Raw genomic sequence first — 14952 nt, 5'->3', positions numbered from 1 at the left:
TGTGTGTGTGTGTGAGAGAGAGAGAGAGAGAGAGAGAGAGAGAAGGGACAGGGAGGCTGCTATTTTGTGTGTGTGTGTGTGTGTTTTTGAGGATTCATGTTTTTTGTCAGGCCCTATATTTAATATAAAACATTCTCTGAATCTTTCAAAAACAAACAAATAAAAAACTGCCCGACTTTGAGTATAAAGAATGATGGCTTAGTAATATTGGTTACAAACATAGCTATTGTTTTTGTCTTTGCAATGGAGCTTTCTTGATTTTCTTTTAATCTTTTCCAGAAGGCCTACATTTTTTTATTAAAGAAAGTAGCATTGGAATCGCAAGCATCAGATCTTTGCAATAGCTAAAATGTTGGTACCCTAAGTTTTCACATACTTATACATTAAAGTAAAAGAAACTTATCTTCATTCTCCCCGCATAAAATTGAAAATGACTTATTTTCCAAGGAGGGAGATTAATTTATTTATTGCCTGTTTGCTGTAACTCACTCTTGATCAGTTTTTGTGTTTTTTCATGGATACTATATATATTGTTTTTTAATTAATTTATGCAACAGACCTTATTAAAATATTCATTTAAATTAAACATTTGTACTTAATGAAATAATTAAATAACTTAATTAGTCTTTTTGTAATGCCCTCACAGTTTGCTCAATGCTTTTGAGGACATAAAAAATGTTATTATTGCCCAGTGGGATTGTAAGTCACAGGCAAAGATGTGTTTTTTGCCAGTTAACTGGGCAAGAGGTTCTAGTTACTGGGCAGGAACTAACTAGGTTTCTAGCCCACTAGGGATTCCAGACTGTGAACAACTTGAGAGGAGGGTCTGGGATTTTTGTTTGTTCCACTGGCCTTTCTTTCATCTCTAGTGCTTAGCCCAGTGCCTAGTATATTGTAGGCTCTTAATAGATGCTTATTTGTTTGACATTCCTTTTCTTGGTGGTCTTGCTGTTGGGCTTGTTAAATGTGACTATCATAACCATAATACTACCCAAAGTCTAAACTTACTTAGCTGAATTCTTTCTTGTAATCATCAGAGTGTGTGTACATGTACGTACACACACACACACACACACACACACATTGTATGTACAGAAGCATGGAAGGTCTACAGTCTCTTTGTGCCTTTCTCATATTTTGCTACATCTCTTTTTCCCTTTCTGCCCTCATGAGGCCAGTGTTACATTGATGCCCAGCTCCAGAATGGTGACCATTGGTGAGAGTGAGACAGTACTGAAAGGAATTATTTATACTAGGAACTTGATCCTTCTTTTGTACATCTTTCCTTTCTTCCAAGAGCAGTAGGGACCCTTTCATTCAGTAGTAAACTAGGGTTGGCAAGACATAAACCTCTGCCTCTTCTCTTTGTGAGTAAGAAGAGGCCTAGCTAAGTGCTGTTCTATGGGTCAAGCAAATGCAGAGTATGACATTTTATCTCAAAATAATATCATAAGGTGGGAACACAATTTGATGGTCTTCAAAATTGAATTGGTGAGCAGTAATTCACAGTATCTTCCTTGGAATCTTTAGCTTTCTTAACAGTTTAAGTCCCTTGGAAGGAAAAAAAGAAAAAAACCCCTCATTTATGAAAAGAACTTATATTTATATTTCTTATATATATATATACATGTTGCTTATATTTCAGGATTTGTTAATCAGTGCTCTCTTTTAAAATAAGATATATTTAATGAGAATGCCTCAACTACTGTTTTTGCTTCCTTGGTAGGAATTTGGTGGTGAAGGACTTCGGACCTTGGCCATTGCATACAGAGACCTAAATGAAGAATGCTTTAAAGAATGGTTTAAATTGCTGGAAGAGGCAAGCAGAGGACTTGATATGAGAGATGAACGTATTGCTGCAGCATATGAAGAGATTGAAAGAGATATGATGGTATGTGCTTAGAGATTAGTATGAATTTTAAAATATGACACATGAATGAGCTGTTGAATAAATGATGTTATAAAGAGCAGCTGTTGTTTCCAAACACTGAATCACATTTTATACATTTTGTATGTTGGCTCTGAGTTTATTCTATATACAAATCTAGGGATAATTCTACCAGAGCTGGCATAGATTTCCACTTACACAGTTAGAATTCATAAAGAGCAGGCTATGTGCAAACTCCTAATTCTTCGTGCATCTTGGGAACATGCTTCCTTTCATAGGTCTAAGAAATTTGTCACAAGGCAGGACTGTGGTCCTGAACAACCTGGTGGGTCAGTTAGGTCTCTATAGTGAGGAGGGTCTCATCTTTTTCTCTATTAGTTTCTTTTGAAGATCTGCTTAGACCACATTTAAAACTACCTTTGGGCTTCTTGCTGCCCTCTGGAAAATCCTTGGGTTTGAGTCTTATTCAAATCATAGCCCTGACACTTACTAGGTGTGTAACCATGGATAAATAATATGGAACCCCTTGAAGCATTCTCAGCTTCAATTTCCTCATCAGTAAAATGAAATGCTTGCATTACCTTACTCATAGGGTTTCTGTGAGGAAAATCACTTGTAAATCTTAAAGTGTTTCTTTATCTGAGCTATTCTTATTTATGTCCTAGGGGTCTGTGAATTTCTCCTTCTGTTCCTTGGTATCTGTGCTAAGACCACTGAGTATAATTGAAGCAATTCCCCTTCCCCCCAAAACTGACAACATCTAGGCAACTCAAATGTCAAGGAAAGCTAGTGTTTGACCCCCAGAGAAGAAAGGTACATCACAGGGATAAGAGATATATATATTCCCAGATTATTTTGAGAGATCTAGGGGTTATACCAATAATTATATTCATTCTGACATCATACAATAGATCTCTTATGAAGTTCTATAGCTTAAGTAACAGGTAATCAGTTTTTGCCCCACTTAGTTGACCTATATCTCTAGGATCACCTCCCAGAACTTTTTCTATCCCTGTCTTCCTTAATATCAATCAATCAATCCCTATATATTGCTTTAAGGTTTACAAAGTACTTTGCATACATTTTCATTTTTGATGTTCACAGCAACCTGTAATGCAAGAGCTAATGGGTAGTATTGATACCTTTATACAGATGAAGAAACTGAGGCCAGCAGTAGTTGGCATAGATAGCACTTAGCACAGTGCCTAGCATGTAGAAGGTACTTAAATTCTTGTTGACTGACTTACTAAAGTGAGTTGCCCTGGTGTTATACAGCTAGAGAGACAGGATCCAGGCCTATATATTATTCTGACTCCAAGATTAGTGCTCTATCTATCATACCTTGGTGCTCTTCATGGAATGTGATGGAAGGCAGAGTTTGCTGGTTTAGATTATCTATGTCAATGTCTCCCTACATCAGTATACATAATTGACTGATAGACTTTACACTACACCTTTCAAAGGCTATCATTCATACATAACATAATAATAATGCAAAAATAACATTGCCCCCTTTGCCTAAAATATGACATTATTGGCTGCAGACTCCTTACTTAGACTATGAAAACTTGAGACTATAGATCGTTGAAAGATTAGATCCAGATTTGGAATCATTGACTTTTAGAGCCAGAAGGGAAGGTATACTTTAAACTATTTTTGAGTAGTCAGATTGGAGGAGGAAAAGGGTTTCAGGCATGGAGTACAGCCAGAGAAAATGGCGGGAACCTAGAGATGGAGTATCTTGTTCTTGAAACAGCTAGGAGGCCAGTGCCACTGGATTGAAGGGTAGATTATGAAGGGCTTTGAATGCCAGACAGAGCATTTTGGATTTGATCCTGGAGGCATCATACCTTTCACCTGAGCAACAGTATTTATGGGGGTGGTGATGGCTACAGCAGTGCATTCCTATAATTCACTGTGCTTTTGTTTGCCTTCCAGACTCTACTGTTGAGAATGCCTATGCACTTCTGTTAATGTTGGGTTTTCTTTTTCTCAATGCAGTTACTAGGTGCCACTGCGATAGAAGATAAATTGCAAGACGGTGTTATTGAAACTATTGCTAGTTTATCACTCGCTAACATTAAGATCTGGGTCTTAACAGGAGACAAACAAGGTAATTTGAAAGGGCGTGTTGATTTTTTTGTACAGTGAAGGAAATTATTACAGTAAAACTATTTGAGGAAATTAAATTAATTATTATTAATTGAATAAATCTTTATTAAATAGATAATGAAATATTAATTCATTAAGTAGATATGCTTCAGTACTCTAATAGGAAAAAGTCTAAAGGCAAAAAAAAAACCCCTCATATTTGAGACAATAAAAAGACCGTTAAACTTCCACAAGTTTGGATTCAGTGGGATCTCAGATTTAGATTTTTAAAATCTATGGCCACACCACTTTTTGCTGTTGCTCAGTCTTTTGAGTTGTGTTCTACTCTTTATGACCCCATGTGGGGTTTTCTTGGCAAAGATACTGGCATGGTTTGCTGTTTTCTTCTCCAGCTCATTTTACAGATGAGGAAAATGAGACCAACAGCTCTCAGTGATTTGCCCGGTGTCACACAGCTGGTAAGCGTCTGAGGTCAGATTTGAACTCAGGTTTTCCTGACTCTATGATCAGTGCTTTCTCCACTGTACCACCTAGCAGCCCCTTCATTACTCTACAATAAGAATTAAGATGGGGTGGCTAGGTGGCGCAGTGAATAGAGCATTGGCCCTGGAGTCAGGAGGATCTGAGTTCAAATTCGGCCTCAGACACTTAACACTTACTAGCCGTGTGGCCTTGGGCAAGTCACTTAACCCTAATTGCCCCTCCAAAAAAAAAAAAGAAAGAAAGAAAAAAAGAATTAAGGTTCAGAAAGAAGACTCTTGGGCATTGTCACATCCTCAGTCATTCATGGAATGATAATGATTGCTAGCTTTTAGATAACATTTTAAGGTTGTAAAGCACTTCATATATGTTCTCTTATTTGGTCCTCACAACAAACTCTGGGAGGTAAGTGCTTATTATACAGCTTTACTCTCAGAAAACCAGAAAATTAAGTTAACTCAAACCATCATTCCATAAGAACTTTGCTCAGTTAAGGTTTTCATTACAATTAAATTAAGTAGCTTGTTTTATTTTCTTACTTAAAAGATTATTTGGTCACACATAAATCATTGGATTAGAAGTTAGGAGGCCTGAATTGTAATTTTTGATGGAACAACTTTGTGACCTGGGACAAAGCCTCTAACTTCTGTCTCTGTTTTCATAAAATGAGGGGACTGAAATGGTCTTTAAGGCTCCATCTAGCTCAAGAAGCTAGTCAGTTCAGTGGATAGAGTGCTGAATGCAGGAGTCAGGAAGATTCATCTTCTCAAGTTCAAATGTGACCTCAGATACTTATTAGCTGTGTGACTCTGAGCAAGTCACTTAATCCTGGTTGCCTCAGTTTCCTCATCTGTAAAATAAGCTAGAAAAAGAAATGGAAAACCACTACAGTGTCTTTGGACATCAACAAACTAACTCTATTGTGCTATAATTCTAAATTGGGAATCTTATTAGGTGGAATTAGAGTGGGGGCAGGGAAGTAAAAAGCAGTGTGTCCAAAGGTCAGCCTTGGAATTATGAAAACCTGGGTTAAATCCACTTTTGACACATACCAGCTATATGATCATGGGAGTATCAAAATTTCTTGGTACCTTTAACAATCCCTAAAGATTATGAATGACAGGCATGTTACTAATCTTTATCAGTGGAGAGTTTACACACTGTGGGTACACTAAATTGATAAAGTCATAGGTTTAGAGTCAGGGATTCCCCACCCCTGGTAGACCAACCAATCAAAAAAAGAGAAAAAGGTAATCTAATTCTACCTTTCTAATCATTCTCATTCATAATTAGAAACATTAATCTGGGTAATAAGAAGAATCTGTCAACAATCAACAAGCATTGATTAAGTATTTACTATGCCAAACATACTGCATATATTTAAGTGAGGCAGTTAAATGACTCAGTGAATAGAACCCTGGGCCTGGAGTCAGGAAGACATGAGTTCAAATCCAACCTCAGACATCTACTAGTTGTGTGATCCTGGGTAAGCCACCTAACCTCTGTTTGCCTTAATCTACTGGAGGAGGAAATTATCTTTGCCAAGAAAACCCCATGGTGTTTGCTATGGCCCATGTGGTCATGAGGAGTTGGACGTGACTGAATGACTGGACACATATGTTGAAGTATGGTTTAAACCATTCAATTTGTTCATGACTCCAGTGTCTTGCACAGTGCCTGGTACATAGGACTTACTAAATGCTTGTTGCATTGAATGGTTCTAAACATTAGCAAAATTGAATATTTTAGCTTCCCCAAATCCTGGAATGAAGAAACACACATTATATATTATATATGACATAAATATTACATACTATTTTAGTCTGTATGTAATATTCAATATTGTATACAATATGTTGCATATGTTCTCAGTATTATGTATTCTGTACTTCATTTAAAAAAAATGATACAATGTTTTATGAGAAGCATTTGGTGTTAACACTGAGCCAGGTTTTTCCAGGCTGAAGTAAAGAGTCTGAGAGTCCCATGGAGGTTAAGAGAATTCTTCTGGGTCCCTCTCTTCCTCCCTCTTTCTGTCTCTCCCCTATCCAAATTCTTCTCTCTTCCCTCTTCCCTCCTCCCTTCTCTATTCCTCTCTCCTTAATGACACAAGTATCTTCCAATAAGAGCTTTTAACTTAAAATATGTGTGTATAAACATATGTGTGTATATACCTATGCATATATATAGTCATATCTTTATATCTTACCTGTATATATACACACATATATACATATGCTTTATAATGTATATTTATAATCGCCAACTGAGCAGTTTTCATGTCTCATCAGAAACTGCCATGAACATTGGTTACTCTTGTAACATGCTGACAGATGACATGAATGAGGTATTCATCATATCAGGACAAACCACAGCAGAGGTCCGGGAAGAACTCAAGTAAGTGTATCTGTAAAAGAAAAAAAAAGATCAGATAACTTTAAGAATATGAGAAAAGAATCCTGCAGTTACCATACAATGTAAGACTTGGTCATATTTCATATTTGAAAATCATTTTAGGAAACGAGATCCACAATGACTGGCATTAGTCTGAAACCAGTAATGAATCTCTGAAATAGAGACTTCCATTTTTCCCTAGTGCCCTCATTGCAATGAAGACCATGATGTTATGGAAATATGGTGGATGTGAAATTAGAAGACCAGGTGCCATCAGTTTAATTCATGCAAGGCATGGTATCAGGTGCTAGGATGCAAAGATTAAAACAAATAAGAATAAGTCCTAAATTCAATGGACTTGTTATTCTTCTAGAAGCAGCAGCATTAGACAGATAATTAAATACAAGCCCACTTGAGGAGGGAAAGGGCCCAAACAGCTGAGAGAATCAGGAAAGATTCTTCATAGGATAAGGCATGTCAGCTGAGCCTTGAAGGTTGCTAAGGAGTTTAAGAGGTTGAATTGAGGAAGTTTCGATTCTAGGGCTTGGGTATGGCCTGTACAAAGGTATGGAAATGGAGTATGGAATTCCAAGGTTGCAGAACAGTAAGTCAGTTTGACTAGAACATAGAGTGTATGAAGGGGAGTAAAATAAAGCTAGACAAGTGGTCTGTAGCTAGATTGTGGGGAGCTTGAAATGACAGGCTGAGGAATTCATATTTTACCCTAAATGTAATAAGGAACCATGTAACATGATCAGATCTATTCTTTATGAGGGTTATTTTGATAGCTGGAGGGGATGGTGAAATTGAGAGAGGAGAGACTAGAAGCATAGAGACAAATTAGGAGGTGATTGGGTTAGTACAAGTAAGATTTGATAAATACGAAGGCAAATTAGGAGGCTGTTGCAGTAGTACAGGTAATAGTTGATAAACGCCTTAATTAGAGGGGTAAACATATGAGCAGAGACAAGGGAATGAATGAGAAATAGATTGTGAAAGTAGAATCAACAAGATTTGCTCACTGTTTGGATGTGGAGGTGAGGAAGAGGGAAGAATCAAGAAAATTCCATGGTTGAAAATCTGGGTGACTGGAAGCGATGTGGTTGTTGTTTTCAGTAATTTTTCAGTTATGTCTGACTTTTTGTGTCCCCCATTTGGGGTTTTCTTGGCAGAGATACTGGAGTGGTTTGCCATTTCCTTCTCTATCTTATTTTACAGACAAGGAACTGATGCAAACAGGGTTAAGTGACTTGCCTAGGGTCACACAGCTAAGTAACTATCTGAAACTGGGATTTGAACTCAGGAAGATGAATCTTCCTGACTCCAGTACCAGCACTCAATCCATTGTGCCACCTAGCTGCCCACATTTTGTGGTATCTGCAACAGAAATAGGAAAGTTTAGAGGAAGGGCAGGTTTAGGGGGAAGAATAAAGAGTTCCATTTTAAGCATACTGAATTTGAGATAGGCTATTCAAGTAGAGTTATCCAATAGAAATTGATTATGCAAGGTGGAAGATCAGGAAGGAGATTAGGGTTGGCTATAAATAAATTTTGGGTGTCATCTGCATAGTGATTATAAGTAAGCCCACAAGAATTAATGACATTACAAAGAATGAAGATATATAGAGAAGAGAAGGCCCAGATAATAGCCTTGGGGGACATTCATAGTTAGGGGGTGAGACATAGATACTGATCCATTAAAGGAGACTTAGGAGCAGCTAGACAGATAGGAGAAGAACCAAGAGAGAATAGTGTCACAGAGGCCAAGGGAAGAGAGAATATCCAGGAAGAAAGGGGTGGCAAATGGTGTCATATGCTTTATAGAAGTGAAGAAGGATGAGTCCTGTTAAATGGGCTTTGGGTTAATGATTAAGAGATCCTTAGAGAGAGTACTTTTAGTAGAGTGTTGGGTTAAATCTCACCAGGTTTCAATGGGTCAACTTACTTTCCTAGCTTTAGGAAATCTACTTTACCTTGCTTATTTCCTATGTTTCATTCATTTACACATAGGCATCTGAAGCCATAGATTTTTTTGCTTCTATTCTTAGATATTTTCTAAGGTATACTATTGGGTATCTATTCCACTTTTTGGAAAATCACAGAAATTCAACCTTTTTTTCTGGATCACAGTGGGAATTTAGTGAGCTTGACATAAAGAAAAAATGAATAAACAGAGGCATACAAAACTCTAATGGATATAGTGGAATTCCTTTCATTGCAGGTTTTCAGGCAAATGCCAGGGTGTCAGCTTGTTGTGTATGAAGTTCAGGGTGATACTGCAGGGCAGAAGGGGAGGGGACTATTCCCAAAAAATGATACTGGCACACATGGATGGCAGCCATGGGAGGGGTATAGATGCTAATGGAGAATAACATAGAGGGTGCCTTCCCTCCCCACTATCTCCAGTTCCAGGGCTAGGCTAATGGTACACCCACAATCTGTGCAGTTCAAACCAAGTCTCCAAACTATTCAGTGCTCAAACTTAAAGAGAGTTATAGACAAAGAGATGACTTGGCACTAAGAGAAGAATACCCCATCATTTATGGGGATAAGGCAGTGGGGTAGTCTGTATCATTGAAATAAGGGTATTTTCTGAGTTTGCTAAATAATGAATAAAAGAACGAGGGGTAGGGATCCAGGAAATTTAACTCTATGCATAGCAAGAATATAAGTGGGGGAGAGAGGCAAAATTCAGTCTTTAGGTGAGTTGAACCTTAGCATACATGCACTTAGGGAGCTAGGTCTGTGTCAGTTAATCAAAACAGCAAATTAAGAGCTAGTCTTCAAATCTAGATATTCTGTGACTGTATGATCATAGATCACAAATATTAGACTTTGTGGGATCATAGGTCTTAGATACAAAGTTAAAAGATACCTAGTTTTGGGGAAGCAGCTAGGTGGCTCAGTGGGTAGAGTACTGGACCTCGAGTCTTGAATGCAAACCTGTCTTCAGACACTTACTAGCTAAGTGACCCTGGGCAAGTCACTTAATCCTATTTGCCTTAGTTTCCTTATCTGTAAAATGAGCTGGAGAAGGAAATGGCGAGCCACTACACTATCTATCTCTGCCTATAAAACTTCCCCAAAAGGGGTCACAAAGAGTTGAACGTGACTAAAATGACTGAACAACAACAATGTTTTGTTTGCCTTTCATTTGTCTTCTCCCTTTAGACTATGAGCTCCTTGAGAGAAAGGACTGCATTTTGCTTTTCTCTGTATTCCCACAGGGTCAGGCACATAGTAGGCATTTAACAAATCGAGTGGGTGCTTATTGACCTACTGAGTGACTTTCTAATGGCAAGAGAACACACACGTAAGATCTCGGCTGCAAATCAGATAGTCAGAGTACAGCAGCAATGCTGATAGTAAACCTTCTTCAATGTTACTTCCACTGATTTTTTGTTGTGGATCCATTTGACAATGCCAAGGACTTGGTGGCAGCATTTTCTTTTCTGGATATTTTCTTTTGCTATGATACCACCAGGACTGGTTGCCAGGCTGCATCTCCACACCCTCAACCTCTCTGGGCCTTATTTTCCTCATTTGTAAAATGAGAGTGTTGGTTTAGATGACTATGATACAAGTCTATATCTATGATCCTATGAAATAATTCCCCTCTCTTCTGATTGACTCAGAATACAAAATATTCACGTAGGTTTCTCAGGGTAGTGGTAGACCCAGACATAGATGCTTACCCAATTCTTATTATTCTTCCATTTTATTGTGAAAATATCTGGCAAAAAGATGAAATTTTCTGAGTAAATATGGTGATTTCATGAAAGTACGATTCTATTTAAGGTACTTTAGTTGAATTCATCCAATTTATACTATGTATTCACTGCTTTTATTTTTTTTTTTTGGAGGGGGTAAAGTAGGGCAATTGGGATTAAGTGACTTGTGCAAGGTCACATGGATAGTTTTGCATTATGTGTCTGAGGACAGATTTGAACTTAGGTCCTCCTGACTCCAGGGCCGGTGCTCTATTCACTGTGCCACCTAGCCGCACCTATTCACGGCTTTCTGTGCACTATGATTTACTACGCAGGCAAAGAAGAATAAAGCAAATTGGAATATGCTTGAAGATGCTTTCTCCTCTCAATGTGGACTCTCTACATATGTGTAGAATTGTCGTTCTAAGGATGCAATTGCACTGTTCTATATTCATTTTATATATATATATATGTATGTATGTATGTATGTATACTCTTTGGAGGTCGGTGGGAGTTCATGTGGAAAACATGCATAGTAAAAACAAGATTGAAGTTATAGTAGTTGTTGTGAGGGAAGTGACCTAAATGCTTCTATTTAAGTCTGTCAGATATGTTTAGAACACTTCATAAACATGGTTGTGTAATTTCCATGCTTATCATTCATATTGTTTGTCTCAGATTTAGTGTCTTAAAACAAGAACCCTAAGTTAACTTGATTACCATAGCCACTTTGATATTAAGGTCAAAGAGATATAATTGGATTCTTTTTGTGTTTCATAGAAGATTATTTTCCTGATTGCATTTCATAAACACATATGCCCTCTACACAAAGAAAAGCTGATTGAGAATGTATTTGGGGTTGTTCTGACAGATCAACTCATTCCACATTTCATATAAGTAGCATTGATTATGTGCTCCATTCCTAGAATAATTCACATTCTTTAATAGCTCATCAACTAACCATACTTCCTCTAAAAATACTTTTAAAAGAATCCCCTAAATTATTTGCCATTCATTAATTCAACATACTTATCAAAGGTCTGTTAAATACAAGTAGTATTTACTACACATTATTTATTCATCACATATTTATTGAATGCCTGCTCTGTACCTGAGAGAAATTCAGAAGCAGGGTACTATATTCCATACTATTTGGAAAGGGCAGTATCATAATGTAGACCTCTTTGGCAATTTGGTGTTAAATTGTTTTATGTCATTAACTTTGAGCCAAGTTGTATGTGTGACATGTATGAAGAATACCTCTCCATGTTTATTAATATTTTAGACACACATGATGGAAATTTAGACAATTCTGAAACTAATTTTAGATCATAGATTAAATATTTATAATATTTAAATCATATATTGAATTTAGATATTAGATTGACTATGTTGAATATTTAGATCATAGACTGTATTGAATATTTAGATCATAGATTAAATATATTGAATATTTAGATCATAGATAGAATATATATGTGTTATCAAAACTGGAAAGCACATTAAGGCATCATCTAGTCTAACTCCCTCAATTTATGAATGAGGAAACTGTTGTCCTAAGAGGTTAATAGTGGTCTACCCAAGGTCATATAAGTAGTAATTATCAGAGCCAGGATTAGGACTCCGCTTCTGTTAACACCAGATTAAGCACCCCCAAGTTTAGCCTTTTTCCCTCTGTACTTCTTGTTCCTTTTCCTTCTAATAAACAGTCCTAGGCAAAATGCCAAGTTCGTAGCATTTGCATTCAATACTGTGCTCCCTGATATCCATCCCTTCTCTTAGTATTTCACACTGCCATCTGCTTATCCAAGGAAGCTTTTCCTCCCCAAGCAATCCCCAAGGATATTGACTCTGGACCTCTCTTTTCCTACTGTCTTTCTCTCATCTGACCTTGTCAAAGTCAGTAACTCAGAAAGTTTCTTGCTGAGTGTCTTATTCACAAGTAGATTGCTTTTAACTATCTGTTGAGATTTATCTGAACTCATTTATCTTAAGGTGGCAGTAGCTCATCATTGCTAAATGGGCTCCTTTTCCTAAGGGTGATTGCATTTTTAAGAAAGTACTCTTAAAATGTAGTGAAATGCAATTTTTTTTTTGGCTTTTTGGAGAGGGGAAGGTAGGACAACTGGGGTTAAGTGACTTGTCCAAGGTCACACAACTAGTTTTATGTTAAATGCCTGAGGCTGAATTTGAACTCAGGTCCTCCTGACTCCAGGGCTGGTTTTCCATTCACTGTACCACTTAGCCACCCTGTGAAATGCATTTTCAATGGTCAGATTTGCAGTATCAGTGATAAATAGGTCAAGGAGAAAATTTTAGATAGAAAGAATTCCATTAGAATTTTAGTATTCTTTTAGTCCAGAAGTTCTAAACCACCCCCCCTCCCTTTTTTATAATGTAGACCCCTTTGGCAGTCTAGTGAAGCACTTCGACCCCTTCTCAGAATAATGTTTTTAAATACATAGAATAAAATGCATAATATTACAGAGGTAAAAATAAAGACACTTTTTTTCCTAAGTTCATGGACCCCATGAAATTGAGCTACACACATCTGCTCTAGTCCTACTATACAAGTGATCAGCATCTCTAACATATTTTAATTAGCTAATTATTAATTATCTAACATATTTTAATTATCCTCATGTTTTGTTCAGAAACTAGGATAGTGCTTTGCCAAGAGCAGGCACTTAATATAGTCTCTCAATTAAACAAACATTTATTATTTATTCTGTGTTTGGCCCTGGGGATACATAGATGAAAAATGACACTCTCAAGGAATTTATTATCCGAGGGAGATAAGCTATATACACAAATAAATGATGCAAAGCTAAATGATTTATCAGTCAGTCAATAGACATTTATTAAGCCTCTATGTTCCAGGCACTGTATAAAGCGAGAGGAAGCAAAGAAAAGACAGAATACTTTCTGATATTACAGACTTGTCATAAGGATGATAATATGAGGTTTTATATGTGTTTGTACAGGTGTGTATGTATACATATATGCAAAATATAGAAGATATTTATATATTATAAACACACATATAATATACATTATACACATATAACATTATATATAGCCGAGAGACGTATATACACACATAATATGGCTATTTATGCACACACATTTATATGAGATTCTATATATACATATAAATATATAAGTATGAAATTATTTCTATAATGTATGTCATATATAACATATATACCTATATGTAATATATGTACATACGCAGATATATACATAAAAATCTCATATACTCATATATAAACCTCACATATATGTATAAGTACACACATAAAATATATTATCCTTATGTAATATATAAAAATATTGTAATATATTATAAGGATATTATAACATCTAATATAAAACACTTTGAAAAACTACAATGATTATATAAATACAAACTACATAAGCATACACAACTAGCTCTAAATATTTAGTATATCCGCAATCAATCAATGTCCATGGCATTTGTGAGAACAAACTCCCAAAACTGAAATAGTATTATAAAGAATTTTATTGGATCATTTGGTAGAGGAGAATGAGCCAGAAAGAAGATGTGGCTCCTTCTCCTCTAGGCTCTGGGAGATTTACAAGGATACCTCCACACAAACCACATGTACATAGTTAAATAATTTTGCTGACAGGGCTACTTGAAAGCAAGGTACATTAAGTTAGATATCAACAAGTGTAAACATTAAATAAAATTTGGGCAAAGCCAAAACAAAAGGGAACTCAAAATGCAAATTTTGGGTGAGCCCAAAACAAGATCTTAATGAGTGGAACCCAAACACAAATATTTTGGGTGGATCCAGGACCTGGGGGAATAAAAAATTCTTTATAACCATCTTTGGCATTCCTGGACAGTTACTGAGGTCAGGGAAACTAAGCACATAAAGTTATAGCTAAATAATATAATAAGTTTTCTGAATGATATAATAGAGTATTTTTCACAAACATTTATCAGATTTTTACTGACAGGCATTGTGCTAGGCACTACAGTTATAAAGAGCAAAATAAGACAGTCTTTTCTTAGAAAGCCTACAGTCCATCAGAGTAGTTTCAGCTGCCATGAAGGTAGCTGAAGTGGCTGTTGTGGAGTGCCTAGAGTTAGGTCAGACATTGAAGATGCTAAGGTCATCCATTGCATCCTGGGCCATCACCAGTTGTCCTGACTTTTGTCTTGCCACTGGACTTTGCTGACTCTGGAAGAGAGTGTGAGGCTGAAGACTCTGCATAGCTCTGCTTCACTTAAATGCAATACATACGCAAGTTAAGACATCACCCTGTGACATCATTGGTCCTCTTTGAAAATGAAGGACAAAAAACAGAACAAAACAAAACAAAAGAAGTAAATGCAAA

The 14952-nt window shown here is 36.6% G+C and overlaps 1 protein-coding gene across 10 annotated transcripts in view; it reads left to right on the top strand.

Annotated features, from left to right (window-relative positions):
* The window catches only part of ATP8B4 (ATPase phospholipid transporting 8B4 (putative)), a 346626-nt gene that overhangs the window by 266023 nt on the left and 65651 nt on the right, over positions 1 to 14952 (top strand). For all 10 annotated transcript variants that reach the window (XM_069098021.1, XM_069098022.1, XM_069098023.1 and 7 more), the window contains 3 exons: positions 1727 to 1891; positions 3890 to 4001; positions 6772 to 6877. In XM_069098021.1, coding sequence (XP_068954122.1) covers positions 1727 to 1891; positions 3890 to 4001; positions 6772 to 6877 — 383 coding nt within the window. The remainder of the gene's footprint in view (positions 1 to 1726; positions 1892 to 3889; positions 4002 to 6771; positions 6878 to 14952) is intronic.

Source organism: Petaurus breviceps, unplaced genomic scaffold (genome assembly GCF_028583685.1).
Source record: "Petaurus breviceps papuanus isolate PSGF00001 unplaced genomic scaffold, PetGlider_PUasm1.0 37, whole genome shotgun sequence".
Lineage (NCBI taxonomy): Eukaryota > Metazoa > Chordata > Mammalia > Diprotodontia > Petauridae > Petaurus > Petaurus breviceps.
This window is presented reverse-complemented; position numbering and strand designations above follow the sequence as displayed.